Source organism: Dromiciops gliroides, chromosome 5, assembly GCF_019393635.1.
Source record: "Dromiciops gliroides isolate mDroGli1 chromosome 5, mDroGli1.pri, whole genome shotgun sequence".
NCBI classification, from domain to species: domain Eukaryota; kingdom Metazoa; phylum Chordata; class Mammalia; order Microbiotheria; family Microbiotheriidae; genus Dromiciops; species Dromiciops gliroides.
Window position 1 is genome coordinate 61062093 of NC_057865.1, and position 22333 is coordinate 61084425.

General features: G+C 39.5%; 1 protein-coding gene across 2 annotated transcripts in view; it reads left to right on the forward strand.

Annotated features, from left to right (window-relative positions):
* The window catches only part of ARMC3 (armadillo repeat containing 3), a 134916-nt gene that overhangs the window by 29092 nt on the left and 83491 nt on the right, over positions 1-22333 (forward strand). For both annotated transcript variants that reach the window (XM_043965041.1, XM_043965042.1), the window contains exons 7-8: positions 3794-3988; positions 12804-12987. In XM_043965041.1, coding sequence (XP_043820976.1) covers positions 3794-3988; positions 12804-12987 — 379 coding nt within the window. The remainder of the gene's footprint in view (positions 1-3793; positions 3989-12803; positions 12988-22333) is intronic.

The window sequence follows — 22333 nt, forward strand, 5'->3', positions numbered from 1 at the left end:
CTCTCTCTCACACACACACACACACACACACACACACACACACATCTATTCAATAAACTCCAGGGATTCCTCCTCACTTCTAGGGTCAAATAGAAATCTCTTTGACTTTTAAAGCCCTTTATAATCTAGCCATTGGGCTATGCTGGGTAATGTTTAACAATCAGCTCTTGGGGAGGGGAATGTATCCATGACACACTTTTAAGTTTAATCTTTTTCATTAACATTTTTCTCTACCACTTTCTTAAGTCTAGTCAATCAACAAAACAATATATCAAGTCCCAATTTGTAGCATTTTCCGATTTCTGAGGTATAAATGCTTACACTAAAAATTTAACAGTTGGCTCCAGCCTGGACCCTTCCTATCTTTCCAGCCCTCATACCTTACTCTCTCCCTCCACATACTCTAGTTACACTGGCCTCCTTCCTATTCCCTCTTTCTCTAGTCTCTTCTTTTTTTGGGGGGGGGGGAGACAATGAGGGTTAAGTGACTTGCCCAGGGTCACACAGCTAGTAAGTGTCAAGTGTCTGAGGTCGAATTTGAACTCAGGTCCTCTTGAATCCAGGGCCGGTGCTTTATCCACTGCACCACCTAGCTGCCCAAGTCTCTGCATTTTTAAAGGCAGTTCCCAACTTCTTTCAAATATCAGCTAAAGTCCTGCTTTCTACAAGAAGCCTTCCCAGTCCTCCTTAGTCTTAGAAACTTCCCTCTGAAACTACACCTCATTTATCCTGGCATATAGAATTGTTTGTATGTCTCTCCCATTCTACAGCGAGTTCCTTTTGCTTTGTTTTTGTTTTCTGTCTTTTTTGGGGGGTACCCTCAGTGCTTAGCACAGTGTCTTGCATATAGTAATAGGAGGCACTTAAAAATGCCAGTTGCATGAATGCCAATGTACTTTAAATCTGTAATAGAGACACAACACTGCTCCAAGGAAGAATCCTGCTGAGCCCCTGGATGGCCTGACCGGCTTTCTGTCTCTCTGAGGACAGATCCTTGTCCTCTTGTCTCTTGCGTGGCTAACATCTTGGCTTCTTATCCTTTATCTGGACATCTCTCTGGGAAGGTTTCTTCAGAGGTTCATACATATACAGTCACACTCGTCATAAATTATCCCCATAGAAACCTCATCAGCCTCCATCCTCAGCCCATGCATTTCAGACCTCTCCATTCTCTTCTTCACAGCTACCTCCTTTCCTTCGATCCCTTTTCCACTCCTCTTTCTGCACTGTTTCTACTCACCTTTGTTTATTTTATTGATTTATTGATTTTTATTTTTAGTGAGGCAATTGGGGTTAAGTGACTTGCCCAGGGTCACACAGCTAGTAAGTGTTAAGTGTCTGAGGCTGGATTTGAACTCAGGTACTCCTGAATCCAGGGCCAGTGCTCTATCCACTGCGCCACCTAGCTGTCCTCTACTCACCTTTGGAATCCCTCTTTCCATTTTCTTCCCTCTTATCACTTTTTTAGTTCCCTTTATTATGACCTGTTTAGACCATTTTTCCTGAGACCTTGCTGACCTCCTTGCTTCACCATTCTCAGTTTCTGAAGCACGTGGCTCCCTCTCCTTGCTCCCTGGTGGCTCAGATGACTCCAGCTGCAGCCCTTCGATGTTCTCTGCAAAGCCCCATGCTCCGGATTACTTTCTTCTCTTCCCTCCCTCTCTGCAATCAAAGCTCCCAGCCCCTTGGCACAGTTCAATTGACTATTCTCCTCACTCCTTTTCCCTTCCATAGCCAATCGAGCCACTGCTTGGTGAAATTTAAGTGGGTATCTCACAGAAGCTTTTGGGGAGGGACTCTTTCTTTAAATCACACTATTCTGATTATTCCTTTACATAAGGATGGAACTAGTAGAAGAGAGCAGATTTTGTGGCCGGAGTGCTCAGATGGAGCAACACACACTCCCTTACTCCCAAATTAATTCCCTCTCCCTTCTCTTCTAGAATTGGTCCTTCTCCTCCTCCTTTTACCAGCTTTTGTTTTGTTTTGTTTGGGGTTTTTGGTGGGGCAATGAGGGTTCAGTGACTTGCCCAAGGTCACACAGCTAGTGTCTGAGGCTGGATTTGAACTCAGGTCTTCCTGAATCCAAGGCTGGTGCTTTATCCACCGTGCCTAGCTGCCCCCTTTTCACCAGCTTCTTGTCTGAAATTTGGGTCTAGGTTACTTTGTCAGTTTCATTCTTCCATGAAAGGGAAGACTCAGCCAAGACCAGAGTGACTCGGGGCTTCAGTATTCTCCCTGTCATGACCTTCACTAACTGGACACTAGAATATTTATATTTGCTAGCCACGGATTCTTAGAAAACCTTGGCACTCCTTGTCGGAGAACAGGAAGACCTGGGTCTCTCTGGGTGAAGTATTCAGAAGGACTGGAGAGCAGGGCTCTGCCCTGCCAAGTCCTCTGGTTGTTTTCCTACAGAAATGGTTGGTTTGACTATGCAGAAGTAATATTAATTAGTTTTTTATATGAATTTTTTTTTACCATTTGTGCTTAACTACCATGTGACACTGTAATGATTATGTATCTGATTAAATATGTCAAAATGACAACTATAAATGTTAAGTATAATACCAAACTATGTTTAATCTTCATGTTTGTTTCTAGTAAAGCATATTCCTACATTCATAACTTATTCTGCAATCTAGCTATATACAATGAGCTTGGCCCCTCATTGACTTACAGACAGATCTCAGGCTTCTGGCCTTTACACCAGAAGTTGCCCCCTTCCTCTGATGTCCTTTGGCTAGTAATCACTGTGTATGTATCCCCATGGATACATTTCATGTGGAATTATTGAATCAGATCACCTGATTTAAATAAACTTCTATGATATAGCATTGATAGAAAATGAAACATTCTAAAGTTTTTTGTGTCATTTTGGGCAAGTTATTTCACCTCTCTAGTCTTTACTTTATTTGTAAAAGAGGAAACTATGGGTCTTCCAGCTCTGATATTCCATAAATCCATGACTATGAAAACATAAACTATGAGTCACTTTTTAAGATAATAAGGGTGCAGATTCTGTAGGACATGGTTTCCTAATGGAATTACATTTTAAATATCCAGACCAAATTTTACCAAATTGAGAGGCAACACATTACAATGGAAACAAACAGTAGACTTGGTGTCGAAGGACCTGGGTCTGACCCTTACTCCCTCCTACGACTTTGGGGAAGTCTCTTGATCTTTCAGAGGCCTCAGTTTCCTCATTTGTAAAATGAGGGGATTGGAATCAATAGCCTCTGAGGTCCCTTCAACATCTCAATCTATGATCTGTGAATTATAGTTATTGATGAATATCTGCTGAATAAAAAAAATAGGTGAAAGCAGCCAAGTAGAATCAGAAACTGATCAAGTTATGTTTATGCCCTTCCCCTCTCCTGCTCTGCCCTGCAAATTACAAGGAGTTGTTCACTTAAAAAATATACTGAAATTTCATTGTGCTTTAAATGAATAAGTCACTAGCTAGAGTTTCAAAGTCTTTTTTAAAACTGATTATTTTAACTGAATTTGTATAGAATTTGCTTGTATAATAAAGATGCTTTAATTAACACAAATGGTCATGGGATATGTGGTTTCTCCTATCCCTGGTAAGGGAACATATGCAGGTTTTAATGAATCTTTTAGTTTTATAGAATTATTGCTCTATATTTAAATTATAACTCCTTTTAGAAGGAAAGCTAAAAGCCTCAAAATGGTCATTAGTTGCTGTATGTTAGAAAACAAAATCTTTTCCCTATTGCCTCGCAATTCTGCATTATTTATATCATATTTTTTTTGTATTCCATGGAAGGACTTTCAGTGTCGTTTGGCAATTCAGGAACTGAATGCAATTCCTCCTATATTAGAGCTCTTGAAATCTGAATATCCAATTATTCAATTGCTGGCTCTCAAGACCTTAGGAACTATTACCAATGATAGAGAAAGCAGAGTAATGCTGAGAGACTGTCAAGGACTGGACCAACTTCTTAAAGTTCTTGAAACTAAGGTACTTTAAAAATGTGACTACTATTGTTAAAATTTAAATCTTCCTTGAAATTGTGTAAAAGACATTCACTGATTTCCAATAACTGGAAGGGAAAAGGTAGTTTGGCCAAATCAAAAAAGGATGACTGTAAAAATATTTTAAATGAAATTCACTAATATTTATTGTTTTCAGAGACTAAGATACAGTAGTTCCTCACTAATACAGACTATTTGGGAATAAGATGAGTTTGAAATTATGGAAAAAACAAAGCTATCAAAGATTTTTTAAAGAAATAATTATATTATGTATGAAAAATAATAATTTGGATAATGAAGTATTACCTAATAGAAGTCCTTGGGAAACTTTTCTAATAGCTAAATATAAATGATTTGTAATTGACATGTAAATAATTAATCAGAAGTACTTGTGAGCATTTAAAAACTATTTGTCCTCTTAACATTTAAAAATATTTCTTCATCACATTGTTCATACTATTATTAGCTTTCATTTTTATGAACACACTATTTGCTAAGCATTGGTAAACTGTGTGAATAATTAAAAATTCCAAAGAAGTAAGGATTTTACTATACCTACATATATGTATATATTAATATGGAACTACATGATGTATCAAATCAACATGAACATTCTTCAATATTCATTGATAGAAGTGGACATTGAAATTGAAAGCCTGTTAAGAATGTCTTAATGTCTTGAATACTTAGTTTTTTTAAGTTTCTTATTTTGGATTCGTTTTTCCTTACTTATAAGAGAGACTCTGAAAAAATGATTCACAACTTTTTACCAAATAATTATGTGATGGCTAAATAGCCAAATATTTGTAAAGTCTACATTAAAGAAGTTTTAGTGTAGTTGTTTTCTCAGATAAATGGTCATCTCTTTCAGTCACTAAAAATTCTTAAAAATGAAGGTTAACAATGAGGAAACTGAGGCTGAGGAAAGTTAGGTGACTTGACTTCAGGTTATACAAGTAGGAAGTGACAGTGGTGGGATTTGAACCCAAGTCCTTGATACCAAGAATACTGAATGTTCCATTGTACCATGCTATCAAGTATAGGTTGGCTAGGATTCCTGTTGGGTACTGTGAGTCTGTGCTTCTGTCTGCGTCTTCCACCATAGGTGGGTTGTACATCTATGGAGAGAGAAGTTACAAGATCAAAATCACGGATCTTTGATGTATTAAAGAAGTTAAGAAACACAGTGATGGGGGCAGCTAGATGGCGCAGTTGATAAAGCACCGGCCGGCCCTGGATTCAGGAGGACTTGAGTTCAAATTTGGCCTCAGACACTTGACAATTACTAGCTGTGTGACCCTGGGCAAAAGAAAAAGAAAGAAACAGTGATGGCAGCCTTGAATAACCATCTTCTGAAATTTTTTTTTTAATGAAGGTTAAATAAACTGTTTTATTGAGCACTCCTAAAAATTCCTATAGAAATAAAATATTTTCTACACAAATTAGTATTAATAGGCAATGTGGCATAATAGAGAGCTGATTTAAAATTAGAAAGATCTATGTTTAAATACCACTTCGGATACATCATTAATTGTGTGACAGTGCATAAGTTACTTAAGCTAATCAATCTGTAACCCTGGAAAAGTTTCCATCTTAAGCACCCCCCCCCATAACTGATAAAATCATAGATCCCGACCCCCTCCAAGTCAGTAGAATGTCCTCAGCAGCCTTTCTCACAGGTGGAGCCCTAAATAGGTCCAAATGCACTCAAAACCACAGCTCACTAATCTCTATGATGTATTTGCTTGGTCTTTAGTCAGCCATAGGACACAATGAAATAACGGTAAGAAAAGCTATAGGAGACCATTCCCTCTATAAACTTTCTTGGCTTACTCCAAGAGAGGGAGTGCACATGGGGGTCATGAGGGAGGGCTACAGACGTAAGGAACACTCCCAATGCGGTAGTGTCTTTTCAGCTCTCACTGGGCCTGCTCCTGATGGTCCCAGCTGGCTGTGCCTCTGTTCCATCCACCTCCTAGTGTCTGGAAGCTCCATGCTAGTAACTCGTGGGCTTTTCTTTCTGGAGCCATTCACTGGCCTTGGCAGCTCCAGTCTGACACAGATAAGGGCAGACCGATAGCTCTTCAGTCAGAGCCAACACATTAGCCAACAAAAGCCAGCTGCGAGGTCTCCAGGCAAGGCAGTCCTCTGTTAGACAACACTATCTACTTAGGGTTTGCTATTCCCACAGTCCTCTCTAGCTCAGCATATAAATGAATTGGAGTCACAACATCAGGTAAGCCAAGGAGATGCATTCTGATGTCTGCCCTGGCCCCATAGACCCGAATTTATTATGCAGATCTGTCAGGAACAGGCTGCTTTAGCTCTGGATTTTGTCCAGCAAAGAGTCTTGCTGCCTTCCTTCATATCTTATATTATTATTATTATTAATAATAATAATATTAACTTGTATTCTTATAGAACTTTTAAGGTTGGCAAAGTGCTTTCATATATTATCTCATTTTATCCTCAACAACCCTGTTGAGTAAGTGGTACGATACACCAGTGGACCTATGATCTTATCACATTAGGTACTCCCTCAAACTGTTCAGTTAGTTCAAAACTCAGGTACTGTTATCCTCATTTTGCAGATGAGAAAAATGAGGCTTGAAGAAGCTAAATAAATAATGTCTAAGGCATAATGAAACCCTAATTCAAAGCACAGTACTGTTTAAAAATGTATAATCAACTACCTTTTTATATCTAGTACTTTGGAGTTTACAAAATCCCTTCATGTATGTAATTTCATTTGCTATTTACAACAACCCTGAGAAGTAGGAGTGAACTCGCACTTATTATATGTTTTACAAATATTATCAAACAATGAATAATTTTAGCCAAGTATCAGGATATAAAATAAACCTACATAAATCATCAGCATTTCTATATGTCACTTACAAAACCCTGCAAAAAGAGATAGTAAGAAACACCCCATTTAAAATAATCATAGAGAGCATAAAATAAATACCTGGGAATATACCCTGTCAGGACAAATCCAGGAACTACATGAACATGATTATAAAACACTTTATTTTATACAAATAAAGTCAGATTTCAATAATTAGAGAAATATTAATTGTTTATGGGTGGGCAGAGACACTAAAATTAGAATGACATGTCTACCTAAACTAATCAACTTATTCAATGTCATCCCAATTAAATAACCAAAAATATTTTGTTGAGTTAGGAAAAATAATGACAAAATTCATTTGGAAGACTAAAAGGTAAAAAAAAATCAGAGGAATTAATGAAAAAATATAAAGGAAGGCAGTTTAGTAGTACCTGATTTTAAACTGTATCATAATACAGTAATTATCAAAACTATTTGGTACTGAATAAGAAATAGAAAGGTGGATCAGTGGAACAGGGTAAACATACAATACACTGTAGTAAATAATTATAGTAACCTTGTGTTTGACAAATATAAATATTATATACTATTTACTTATTGGTATAGACCAATATTATACACTATTTACTAAGATAAGGTCAAAATGTATACATGACCTAGATGTAAAGGGAGATATAATAAGTAAATTAGAAGAACATGGAACATATTACCTATCAGATTTATGGATAGAAGAATTTATGAATCAATAAGAGAGAGCATTGTGAGATATAAAATGGATATTTTTTATTATATTTTAAAGTTTTTGTACAAACATAACCAATGTAGCCAAGATCAGAGGGAAAGCAGAAAACATGGAGAATGTTTTTATAGTTTCTCAGATAAAGGTCTCATATCTCAAATATAAAGAGAACATTATCGGGAGGCAGCTAGGTGGCGCAGTGGATAAAGCACAGGCCCTGGAGTCAGGAGGACCTGAGTTCAAATCTGGCCTCAGACACTTGACACTTACTAGCTGTATGACCCTGGGCAAGTCACTTAACCCCAATTGCCTCACTTAAAAAAAAAAAAAAGAGAGACCATTATCAAATTTAGAAGAATATGAGTCATTCCCCAACCACTAAATGGTAAAAAGGATATGGACAGGCAGTTTTTTCAATGAAGAAATCTATTTATAATCATATAAAATGCTCTAAATCATTATAGATTTGAGAAATGGAAATTAAAACAACTTTGAGATATCATCTCATACCTATCAGATTGGCTAAGCTGATAGAAGGGGAAAATGACAAATGGTGGAAAGGATGTGGAAAAATTGAGAAACTAATATAGTTGGAGGAACTGTGAACTGGAATTATACCCAAAGAGTTATGAAACTGTGTGTTATAAAACCTTTGACCCAGCAATACTTCTATTAGGTCTGTTTCCCAACATGATCAGGGAAAAGGAAAAGAACCTCTTTCTATGTCCTAAAATATTCATAGCAGCTCTCTTTTTGGTGGCAAAGGACTGGAAATTGAGGGGATGCCCATTAACTGGGGAATGACTAAATAAGTTGTATGTGATTGTGATAGAATACTGTTGCACTGCAACAAAGATAAGCAAGTTGATTTTAGAAAAACATAGAAAGATTTGCATGAAATAATGAAGAGTGAAATGAGCAGAACCAAGAGACCATTGTATACAGTAACAGCAATATTGTTTGAAGAAAAGCTGTGAATGACTAAGCTATTCTGAGTATTTTACATATTCACATCAACTACAAAGGACCTTTGAAGGAAGATGCTATCCACCTCCAGAGAACTGATAAATAGAAGTATGCATAGTATAGTTATATATACATATATGGATATATGTGTGTATATATGTATGTATGTACATATATGAAATCTGTGTCAAATGGTGGGGTTTTTTCCTACTGCTGGGTAAAGAAGAAAGGAGGGAGACAGTACAGAATTTAAAATATGACAAAAATTTTAAAAAACAAATATGATCTCATTTGATCCTAACCACAACCCTATGATGTAGGTGCTGTCATAGTCCTCATTTTATAGTTGAGGAAACTGAGGCAGACAGAAGCTGGGTAATTTGCTCAGGGTCACACAGGTAGTAGTAAGTGTCTGAGGATGGATTTGAACAAAGGTCTTTTTGTCTTCAGGTCCAGCATTCTACCCACTGTGCCACCTAGTTGCATGAAGAAGATAGCATAGAGTCTTTTAAAAGTGTAGTGATTTCTCTAAGATCAAGATTAAATGGTACCTCATTGTCCCTCCCCCCCCAAAAGATTAAATGGTAGAAGCAAGACTTGAAACTGGGTCCCATCATTACATGTCCAGTGCTTGCTGTACTAACATTAACATTGAGAAATGTCAGTCTCTCAAAGTTTAAATAGTGGAAAAGTTTGATGTCAATTCAAGTTATAGAAAATTACAAGTATGTTTTTTTAAAAAGTCATTTTAATTAAGGTTTGGCTTTTGATTTAGAGCAAAATATTATGCCAAAATATTTGTGAGAATTGATTTCAATTGGCAAAAGTAGAAGAGAAGGGGGGAAAAGATATGGATTATTAATGGGCAAATATATGGCTTTTAAAATTTTATTAATATTTAAATACCCTAAGACTATATTTTCATGTTATTTTCATCAACTTTCAAATAGCTTTGAGAGTCAGGTAAGTTTCAGATCAATTGCCATGCTAAATCAAGTTGGAAAAGTAATAGGATATGTCTTCCACGATCAAAAAGTTCACATTCTTATCCAAGTTCTGTAACAGAATTCCTGTCACATAGAATTAATCATCATAATCATTTTCTGTATGAATTTCTTTAGTGGCAAATCAGAGAAAAAAACAATTAATGAACAAACTGCAAGGGAAAATTAGAGCCTTTGGCTTGAGTTAGCTACTTTTGGAAATCACATGACTTCTATTTGGCCATCAGAGCTCTGACCAAAATGCTAATTTCCAAGAGGCACTGGCAGGGTGGGAGCTCATTCAGGGATGAGGGACAGCTAGTGAAAAGCCCAGAGATGAGAAATGAGCATGGAGAAGAGGCTAGATGGTGGAATGGGTAATGTGAAAGACGGGCTCAGGACGGATTGGGAATGGCTTTAAAAGCTGAACAGAGGGGCTTCTGTTGGCTCCTAGATGTACTTAGAGGTTACAGAGTAAGGGTTAATAACATGGCCAGAACTGAACTTTAGGGGATTCACTTTGGTAGTTGTGTGGAGGAGAGATTGCTGAGAGGAGACCCGAGTCCAGAAGGCTAAGCAATAGTTCCAGAGACCAAGAGGTGATGAGGGTCTGAGCTACGTGTGCTGGCTGCATGAATAAAGAGAAGTGGCAGGTATCAGAGCCCTTGCTGGTGATCATGTAGATGCCTGGGGTGAAGGAGAGTCAGGACTGGTAGATAAATGTTGAAGCTGCAAGCTTGGGAGACTGCAAGAAAGGTGGCATAGAAGTAGTAAAATTGGAAGAGGGGAAAGTCAGTGAGTTGTTCTGTTTTGGACATGATGAGTTTGATATACCTTGGAGACATCTAATTTGAAATATCTAATAAGTATTTAAAGATGTACAAGTGGAACTCAGATGACAGACTTCAGCTGGATATAGAGCTGTGAGAGTCATCTGCATGGAGATGATAATTAAACCAATGGGAGTTGAGGAGGCGAGAGAAAGAAAATATAAGAAACAAAAGCAGGCCCAGGACAAAGCCTTGGGATACACCCACAGTTAGGGGGCAGGATATGAAAGATCAACCAACAGAGGATACAGAGCAATAGTTAAGCGGGTTAGAAGAGAAGCAAGAAAGCCATGCTCTGAAAAGCTAGAGAGGAGAGAATAGCCACAAGATGTGGCAGAAAGGTCAAAAAGGATGAAGAAAGGCCCATCTGACTAGGACCTCCGGAAGGAGGTTTCAGTTGAGTGATGAGGGCAGACTCCAAAAGAGGAGAAGAGGTGAAGACAGGGGGCCTGGGCAGCTTTAGGATTATAAAAGGGACAAGAGAGCTAGGATAATAGCTGGGGCTGGTGGTAGGGTTTGGTGAGGGGTTTTTCCAGGATGAAGTGGACTTGGGTGTGTTCCTAGGCAGCAAGGAAGGAGCTGGGAGATGGGCAGACATGGAATAAAAAGAGATGGGAAGGGATGGGATGGAGGGTACATTGAGGGGTTGGCCTTGGTGAGGAAAAGAATCACCTTTTCTTTAAAGGAAGAGAGAATAAGGAATAATGTTACAGGCTTCTGAGAAGTAGAGAAGGGAAGAAGTAGGACCTATTTCCTTGTAGTGAATGGCATCTATTTTCTCAGCCCATGATGAGGTGAAGCCCTCAGCTGAGAGCCAGGTTAGAGGAGAAGGCCGTGGATCATTGTGGAAAGAGGAGGAGGCTTGGAACACTGTGTGGGGAGTGGGATAGGGAAGCCATCAGGGAAAGAATAAAAGGAAGGATATTTGAAAGAATTAATGCAGCTTCTGAACTGTATTCAATGCTTTCTAAGGAGTAAATTAGAACAAATATAGGAACTATTGAAAATGTGTAATTTTGCTTTTTGAGATTTATGTAACAATTTAAAATTTCGTGAATTAAACACAAATCTAGTACCAGAAATTGTCTCATCTAAGGTCAGGAGGTGGGGGTATATTTTAGAGGAGGGTTCTCCTTTCAGAAAAGAATCACCCTTGATTGTAATATGATTTGTCTTTGGACTGGTAATTCATAGCTAACTAATTCCTTTGTTGTAGCTTCACTTTATGTTTGATAATATTATTTCACACTTTTCATGATGAAGTATAGTATGCATTTATATGATTTATACTGCCATTTTGTTGGTGGTGGCTTTAAACATAATTGGGAAAGTTTTGTTTTTCCCGTGTTTTCTTTAGCCTTAAATTCTAAATGGAGAAGCAGCGTGACCTAGTGGTTGGACAACAGAGAATCAGTCATTATAATTCTGCCTATGCAGTTCACATATCACCTAATATGGGTTAAATCACCTTACTCTGTCATTTGTCTGAGGCTCTGAATTTGTTATGTTGACCAAATAAGTGGAGGCATTAAAAAAATCATTTTTCTGTGTCATGTCTTAAATACCAAACATTGATTTTTCTATATTCCTTTAGCTGTTTCATTGCCCAATTTTATACCATTTCAAGTATGCTCTTACTGCAACTTCTACGTTTCAGAAAGGCATGCAATATAAAGATACTTTTTTTCCAGAAATTATAATAATTGTTATTTAGTCCTGACTCACTTTTTCACTGCTGTAGGCAATTCAAAGTAAGGAAACCCCTCTGACTGGTGTAGATGGGTAACTATTTTGCAGTCTATAGTCTTAAAATGTTGCCTCAGGCACTGAACCCAGGATCACAGAGCCAGTGTATGTCAGGCGTATGACTTGGAACTGGGTCTTCTTAACTCTGCCCACTAGGCCAGGCTATCTTATCTCATAGGCTTTAACAATATTTCTCTATGATTATTTACTCAAACTATATCGATTAACATACATTTATAAGAGGCTGGCTTTGCAGTCAAGCCTGGCCTCTCACACCTACTGGCCCTCTCAACTGGAGAAGTCATTTAATCTCCAAATGCTCCAGGCAATGATCTAAAACCATAAATTTTAGAAGAGTTACTAATCTGCCCTTGTAAATGGGGCCGAATAATGCTTTATAGCCAATTCACAATTTAGGGGAAGTTTACAAGAGATTTTATTTTTATTTGAGTCATTACTTAGATGAAATTGTCCAAACCCTGGATCCTGGCTAGGTCTCAGACACTGCCATTACAATTGTGGTGGGTGGGCAGTAGGTAAAGAATAAATGGAAGGAGAAAGAAGTTAAGGTTGACAATGCATGGAGCTCCACAGTTTATATAATGATGGTAGTCCCCCTGCCTTTACATGAAAGATCAGACAAAATAAGATAGATATATTAAAATCGTGTTTGTTTTTATTATTAGGAATTTAATGATCTCCACATCGAAGCTCTTGCTGTGTTAGCCAATTGTCTTGAGGATGTGGATACCATGCAAATGATTCAGCAGGCAGGAGGTCTTAAGAAACTCATGGCATTTGCAGAAAATACCACGTTTCCTGATATCCAAAAGAATGCAACGAAAGCGATTGCTAGAGCCGCTTATGATCGTATGTATAATTTTAAAGGCGAAATATAAATATTTCCTTTGACATTTTAATTTTGTGTAGTGGGCACTGTGTTACAATATTTATCTACTTTCAAATATTACCCAGCTGACCCTACAACTAGCTAATCCTTTCACTTAAGGCTGTGCAAGGTCTATCAAGCCAGGTAGCACAGAGATTCCTTTGTCAGTGGCATAAGACAATAGGATAGCCTGCAGATTAATAACCACCAATGTAATTTAGTCATGTTCTTATCTTTTCATAATTACTCATTCTCTACAGGGATTTTTTTTTACCTTCTCTTATTTGCTGTGGATTTCAGGATTATACAGAATATGTGCATTATTTGTGATCATGAAAGCTACTGTTTAAATAAGTCTGTGCTAGGAATGGTATCTATACAGTAATTTTTCAAGTTGTAATCTAAGTCTAGTAGTGCCATGTAACAGGATATGAAAAATTCTATATTCATAACTATACATAATAAGGTTTTCATTTCAGTGATGAGTTCTGCTAGCATAAATCTGCAAAACTGGAGTGGTTTGTTTGTGTCAACAGAACCAAAGATGAAATTGCAGTTTTAATTTATATCTATTGGGGAGTATTTTATTTAACACAATATGTGATTTAAGTTTTTTTCCCTTCTGTATCACTCCTGTTTCCAAGAATGACAGCTTGACTATTTTAAGTGAGTTACATTCTGAACATATATATTAAGGGAAACATTTCCTTCTTAATCCACACTAGAGACCTTCCTTGCAACTCTTGCCCTAGTTCAACAAGCAGAATTTCACTGACAGTTAGAAATTACACCTGCAGAAGGCATGAAGAATTATACTGAGAAGTTCTAGACCCAAAGAAAGAATTTGAAATCAATAATAACAAACAATAATAACAACAAATCACTTCTATGGCGCTTTAAGTTTGGCAAAGTACTTTCCAGACAAACCAGCCTTCTCTTTGTTCCTCACACATGGTATTCCATCACCTAACAACCTTGTAAGGTGGGTAGTACAAGTGGTATCTCCATTGTGTACATCAGAATACTGAGGTTATAAGAAGTTAAGTAGTGTGCCCATGAAGACCCAGACAGGGAGTGTCTGGGATTAGAAGCCAAGTCTTCTATCTTCTCTTCAGGATGCCATGCTGCTTCTCAATTCGTATGGTAAAAGTTAGTTCATCCTTACTCTACAAAGAGCACGGTGTGATGGAAAGAATACTGGTCTTGCAGTCAGAAGATCTGTGTTCAAGTGATGACTCCGAAATGTAGGGCCCTACATCTGAGTCTGTAAGATCATAATATTTATAAGATCATCGTGAAGAAAGTGTGATCTGGGCTCCTTGGAAGACCTGAGTTCAAATATGGCCTCAGACACTTAATAGCTGTGTGATCCTGGGCAAGTCATTTAAACTCTGTTTGCCTTAAGCCACTGGAGAAGGAAATGGCAAACCACTCCTGTATCTTTGCCAAGAAAACCCAATGGACATTATTGGCATGCTGTGGTCCCCTGAGCCACGAGGAGTTGGACACAACTGAATGACCAAACAACAACCAATGTGACATTAGGAATTGTCATATTAGGTCACACGTATGCTATCTTACCAGAAGTCTGCTTCAGCTTTTATAGGCTGCTACAGATAGCCTCTGAGGGAAAGCACTACGGGCCACAGCTGGGGCTTTTTCCACAGCTCAGTTTGCCCCTGAAGAAGTCAACGCTTTCTATTCTCCACCCAAAGAAATGTCATCTCCACTCTTGGTCAACATGGTGACCAAGAACATTTCATCCACATGCCTATATGATAATTTTTCAAAGAAGCCAAATTACTCCCATTGTCAGATAAACCCTTGTTAATAATAATAGCTAACACTTTATATTTATTCCCATTAGGGCCTCACAACAACCTTTGAGGTAAGTCCTGATTTTACAGGGGAGGAGTCAAGACTGAGAGAAGTTAATTGACCTGCCCAGGGTCTAAAACCTAGTAAGTTTTTAAAGCAGGAGTGTCTAGCTGCCGTGCTGCCTCTAATTGGCCTCCTGTCCCTTGTCCTCTGAAGTAACATCAAAGAAAGTTAAATTATTTTTTTTATTATTTTTTAAAAATTATTTTCAATATAAACTAGAGAAGATGCTCCGCCTAGTAGACAGAGATAAGAGACCCTGTGTTCAAGTCCTGCCTGTGACATATCCTGGCTATGTGATCCTGGACAAGTCACTTACATTTTCATACTTGAGGCACCTCTCCAAGACAAAGAGCCAACCTGAATTAATAGAGGGAGATTCTTCAATGGGAGGGGATGCAGAAATCCCCTGTGTCATTGAAATCACAAGGCCAGTCCTTTTCCCGACAGATTTAGTATTAAGTGTATCTACCTGTGACATCTTTTTGGCCATAATTAATACCTGTAGGCCCAGAGCTACTTAGATTCATCACAAAACCAGAGAGCTCTAGCATCTTTGATGCCCTGTCTTGTTTTGTAGCCTTCCAGGCTTTTTGGCATGATAAATATGCCCAGTTTGGCAAAAACGTATCACTTTTCTCTACTGTACTATTAGTGGTTTTGCTAGGAACTTGGAAAAGCTTCATGTCATCATCAGTCAGTGTCATCCTTCACTTTCACCTACCCAAATGCTCATTTCTCTGAGTCACATTGGGTGTACCCACCTGCTTTTTCTTTTTCATTTTTTTTTACAGGGCAGTGAGGGTTAAGTGACTTTCCCAGGGTCACACAGCTAGTGAATGTCAAGTGTCTGAGGCCGGATTTGAACTCAGGTCCTCCTTGAATCCAGGGCCAGTGCTTTATCCACTGTACCACCTAGCTGCCCCTCCACTTGCCTTTTCTTCCCTCTAATCCCAGAATAAAAGAAGGCACTACCACTAAAGGACTGAAGCAAGACACCCCAGTAAAGCAAGTGACTCTTTTTGAGGGACCATTGTACCTTATGATCATTGTTTGTCTCCTCTGCTAAGCTGTTGATCACCTGAACATGATCTTGTTTTGTCTCTTGGCTCTACCCCATGTGCTATGCAAGGACATATCAATCAGTGAACAGAAGGAGTGTGCAATAAAAACTCTACTGGGACCACATAGAGGCCAGATAAACAGTGAGGAGACTATACAATCAACACATCGTTGTCAGCACAAGTGAAGGAGTCTTGGCAATGACTGCTAAAAGCACATCCAAGGACTTCTGGTTTGTGCTGAAGATACCTGGACCTGCACCACTATGTAATAGTGTTCCGTTTAGACCCCTGCTCCCAAGGTCCCCCCAAATGGCACAACACAAACCACACAAAGGGAAATAGGCTTTTCCTTGCTGTACGATCATGGACATGCCACCTGTTTTTTCCAATCTATATGAAGGACATGATACCAGTGGTACCTGTAAGTCCCACATACCTCATCATCCTGTCATGAAGCCCACAACAAATTTTATAATGCTACACCAATGACTATGATTGTTGTTATTAGTAATAAAAACTTGTGGGGGACATTTAGATCCCTACAGTGGGGTTCCAGAGACTTTTCTAACTATTCTAGAGTATGCGGTGGCCACCCCTGTGCACCCAGCACTGACCGCAGCACTTGTGGCCACAGTCTCTGAGACACGCTCAGATCCAGAAATGTTTCAGAACTACCATTTGTACCTCCTCACCAAGCTGGGTATGAACCTGGGGCCCACCCTGGTGAGTGTGGAATTGATGACCAAGATGACATTCTTCAGATATACAGAGTGCTTAATTCTATGCTGCAGGATAATTATTAGAGCTTTGAGGAGGGCCTTTTTATAGCCATGAGAAACTCCTCTCTGCAAGTACTCTCTCAAATGCTCATAGATATCTACCAGTATCAGTCACAACACTCAGAAGTCACTCAAGGAATTTCACTTCTTATGGTGACCAAACTCTAATGAAGTCTTGATCTCATCCATTCCTGCCCATGTCCACAGCCCCCCATCACAGGAGGTCTGTTCCACAATGCTAAGGGCCTTCACTTGATTTCCCTGGCCATTTTGAGGATATCAGGGGAGCTAATAGAGTCAATCTGTTGTCCCTTGCTCTTGTCAGGTGGCTGGCCTGTCCTTTCTTTCATACATTTCCCTGATGACGTCTTTCACTCCATTCCATCAGAATTCCTCTTTAGGTGGTAAGCCCACTCCCATACATTGTGTACCCCTCTACTGCCCTCTGTATGATGCTCTTTTAAAATTCCTTCTATACTATAGGGTACCTCGATTAGGAATGCTGGTAGGATATTAGTATTGTCAGTGTGGGCCCTTGTTTCCGGGAGAAGTTTGGGTTCATGGACTTTTCTGAAGGCAATCCAGCCTGCTCTTCTCCTTCTGATTAATTCTGGGTCTAACTTGCTGTCCATTTTGACTGTCCATCCCTGTTATATATACTGATGGATGAGCCCTGAGACTTAGATATTCATGACCCGCTTGTTTTCTCTTGTGTCAGACCAAACTCTCAATAATGATGCATCTTTGCTAAGAGTCGCTGCCACGTCTCAAGGCTCTATGCAACCAGCACAGCCATCCACAATCAGGAGCATTTGGAAAGCCTTAGCATCCATAAGAAATCCCTCTTCAGCTTACGACTCTGCTCTATGAAAACCAGAAAACCCTGTCTTGGGCCATTAACTGAAGCCTCTAACTCTGGGCAATCATACAAACTCGCAGGAAAGGAAGATAGATAAAGGTAGCGTGAAATAGGAGAAAGATCATTAGGTTTGTAGTGGGATGTCTCTCCTGATTTCAAATCTTGCCACTGTTACTGTCATTCATAGTTGTTCATGCCCTGTGTTCCAGGTCAGACACAACATCCCCTCCTCCCAACTCCTTCCCCAAAGCCCCACTGAAACAACCTTACCAAAAACCTAGGGATAGTTCAGAAAATTCCCAACAAGTCAGCCATAATGAGTCAGTATGAAACAAAACTTGGCAAATTCATCACTTGACATTTTGCTGTTGTAATCACCAAGGGAGGAAGAGAAGTGCTAGGACCCAGTTCAGAATTATTTTTGTTGTCCCTCAGACCAAAGCTAACTAACTGCTCAGACAGAGCTTATTGGCCCTTATTTGCCTTGGCACACCAGCAAAGGCCTCATACTCCCTCTCATACACATTCTTTTTTTTTTTCAAGTTTTATGGATATATTTTGTTTTTATGTCACCTACATTTCCCAACATATCCCTTCCTCTACTTCCTAGATCCTCATTTTTGCAAAGCTTTGTTTGGTTTGTTTCCTCACCTTGAGGTATAATTCTTCCTCTGTTCTCTTCCTCAGGACTGAGAAGCGTGGATCTGCTTTTTCACACTCCCAACCTTATTTTGCACACCAGTAACCTCTTCCTCCAATGACTTTAGAACTAGGATTCAGGATATATGAATCAATCACAAGCCCTACATTCTCTGAAGCTGGTCTAGAGATGGAGCACTTTCCAGAATCCTCATCAAAGTCAGGCAGGGAAGTTTACAGCACTGGGCCAAATGTCCTAAATCAGGAATGTGGACCCATGCTGTGGGATTTAAAGCCTCAATCTGACCACTAGGAGCCATTTATATTGCTACTTTTTTCCCCTTTAAAATTTTCTTTTTTTTATTGTGAACATAACAAATGTTTCAATATAAAGAAAAAGTAAGAGCACTGTGCAAGAAACATGTAATACAATTTTTAAAAAAAATTTCTGCATTAATCATATTGTGACAGAAGAGTCAGAGTACAAGGGGAAATCCTCAAAAAAGAAGAAAAAAACAGCCCCACAGTAGAAACAGTATGGTTCAATCTGCATTCTTAAACCACAGTTCACATAATACAATTTTAAAACAAATATTTACCTGCATTAAAGTTTAAAATACAGGTTACAGAATTGTTTTGTGTTTCCTTCTCTACTTTTTTTCTGATTTAAAAATGTTTTCTTGGTGCTCTTTTCATATCTATCATTACTAACTTGTCACCACCACTACCCCCTTATAACCAATATGTATAGCAAAACAAACAGAAGATATCAAGAGAGTGGCCATGTCTCAGAATGAATATCCCATTCTGCAGCGCTAGTCCATCACCTCACTCAAAGCACAGGCCATGAACTGCTGCTTTTCGTAACATGAGCCCCCAAATTGCCTGCATGCCCATGGAAGCCTTCTCCCTGTAGTCCTATATGATAGTCTTTTTTTTTTTTTTTTGCAGGGCAGTGAGGGTTAAGTGACTTGCCCATGGTCACACAGCTAGTGTCAAGTGTCTGAGGCCGGCTTTGAACTCAGGTCCTCCTGAATCCAGGGCGGGTGCTTTATCCACTGAGTCACCTAGCTGCCCCCTTATGATAGTCTTAATAAACATTTTTATTTAGTTTTGTGTTCCAAATTCTATCCCCTCCCCATCTCTTTCCTCCCCCGCTCCCCTCCCTAAGGCATTAAAAAATCAGATCTAGGTTATACATGTGCAATTATGCAAAACATTTCCATTTTAGTCATTTCATATAAAAAGACTCAAGTAAAAGAAAAAAATGTGAAAAAGAACATGCTTCAGTCTGTGTTCAATCAATATCAGTTCTTTCTCTAGAGGAGGATAGTATGTTTTATCATTAGTCCTTTGGAATCATCTTCAATCATTGTATTGCTGAGAATAGCTAAGTTCTTCATCAAATAATCTTGCTGTCACAATGCACAACATTGTTCTGGTTCTGTTTACTTAACTATACATCAGTTCATGTAAGTCTTTCCAGGTTTTTTCTGAATTCATCCTGCTTGTCATTTCTTACAGCTCAATAATATTCCATTACAATCATATGTCACAGCTTGTTTAGCCATTTCCCAACTGGCGGGCATATTTATAGCTGATCTATTTGTGGTGGCTAAGAATGGGAAATTGGAGGGATGCTGGTCTATACCTAGTTTCTGCCATACTGTTTTCCAGTTTTCCCAGCAGTTTTTGTCAAATAATGACTTTTTGTTCCAAAACCTTGAATCTTTGTGTTTATCATATGCTAGATTGCTAGCCATTTACTATAGTGTCATTTTTACCTCTTCTATTCCACTGATCCACCACTCCATTTCTCAGCCAGTAACCGTTTTGATAACTACCACTTTATAAAACAGTTTGAGATCAGGTATGGCCAAACCAGCTTCTTTTGCATCTTTTTCATTCATTCCCTTGTTATCCTTGAGCTTTTGTTCTTTCAGATAAATTTGATTATTTTTTTAGATCTATAAAATAATATTTTGATAGTGTGGCATGGCACTAAATAGATTAACTTAGGTAGGATTGTCATTTTTATCATATTGGATTGGCCTACCCATGAGCAATTAATATTTTCCCAATTGTTTAGATTTGACTTTGTGTAAGAAGTGTTTTATAGTTGTGTTCCTGGTTTGTCTTGGCAGGTAGACTCCCAAGAAGTTTACATTGTCGTCTTTTTTTTTTTGGTGAGGCAATTGGGGTTAAGGGACTTGCCCAGGGTCACACAGCTAGCAAGTGTTAAGTGTCTGAGGTCGGATTTGAACTCAGGTCCTCTTGAATCCAGGGCTGGTGTTCTATCCACTGTGCCACCTAGCTGCCCCTTTACACTGTCTTCTGTAACAGGTCCGTTGATGGTATTGTCTTGTAATTCAGTGACCATGTCCATCATATATGTCAGGTTATCTGTTCTTCTTTTAGGATCAGGTTACCCAGCTACATGATCTTGAAGCTTAGCATTCAACCTATGCTTCAGAATCCCTTTCAAGAATGCTTTTGTCCGGCTCCAAATAGCTTTTACATGCCTGAAGTCATCCAGGTATTCCATCTGAGGCCTTCTTCCTGCCTAACGCTCAGTATCGGCACGGGAGCTTTCAACGTCCTATGAAACTAACCAAGTATCTCACAAAATTCTAGCCGTGTTCCTCGACCAAAGGCACCAAGCAAGCAAGAAAGCATCTAATCATCTACTGTGTGCTAGGCACTGTGTCCTATTCCTGATCTTTTACAATTCAAAATTGTGCCTTTACTGGGCTCTCACCCTGGAACATCCAACCACCCTTGCATCCTCCTTACCACAGGGCCTACCTCCCCTTCTCACGCTGGTGAGTTCCTCTTGAAGCCACCTCCTGGCCCTTTTCCAGACTTTCTGGATTTCAGAACCATGCCCCTATACCAAGTACCTTCATTCCCCTCCTCCCCTCCCCTATTCAGGGCCCTTTTGTACATTGGCTTCCCCTATTAGGATGTAAGCACCTTGAGAGCAGGAACTGTTTGTCTCGTATTTGTATCTCCTGCCTTGATTTACTGTCTGGGACTTTATAATTACTTGATAAAAGTTTGCTTGTTTGTTTCCTTCTTTCCTTGCATACAGACAGTACAAAGACAGAATTGAACGAGTCCCATGAGTGAGTCAGCACAAACAAAAGAATGGGCGTATAGAAAACTCATCCAAAGCACATACAGGGGAACCAGTTGAAAGGACTAGGGAATAGCTCAAGCAGATAGAGTTGCTGGAGCTGAGTTCTGAAGGAGGGCAAGCATTGCAGGAACGAGAGACATCGTGCGCCAGGCCGCAGAGGCCGCAGAAGATAGTATGTCATGTGGGAGGCCGGAATGGCTGCACGTGGAGGGGGAAATGTGCAAGAAGACTGGAAGGGTGAGCTTGTGCCCAACACAAGTTGATGTATGATCCCGGAGATGCCCCATGGGGAACCCCTGGAGTTTCCTGAGTAAGGGAATGGCATGGCCAGACCTGCACTTCAGCAAAGGTATAACTCAATAGGTTGTAGGCCCATCTACCTGGCCTGTCACATGCTCAGTTTAAATTGTGGAGCTGAATTTCAAATGCCAAGTGGCTCCATCCCCCAGACACCTGCTTAACCTGAAAACAAGGTTAGGGGTGTGACTGCTGGTTCCGAGAGAGCCCCCAGTACTGGAGAAGCCGACCATGTGAGCGGCAATACGTGATTCCATTGGTCCCATAGTGAGTGGAGATAGAACGGTGGTGTAAGCATAGAGATGAAGGGAACACAAGCCTGAGAGCGTCCACCTGGATGGGTGGAGGAATTCTTTTTTTCCTCTGGCTTTTATGTGTGCCTGCTGCTCAAGTGTGTGGGGGACATTTTTAGTGGACCTCCATGGATAGGTTCTGGTACTTACCAATGCAGCCCTGTTAGCAAGGACCAGTTCTGGGTGACACACGTACACTCAGCTCCCACAGCTATTACTGACTTTGATTGAGGCAGGCTAATTAGTCATGGTCGCCAGCCCAATAAGCAGCGGAGGCACATGTTTCCAGAGGGATCAGTGTCTTACAAGCGCCCACACCAACAAGTGTGAGGACATCCCTGGGTTATCCTTTCTCGACCTCTGTGAGGGACTCCTGATC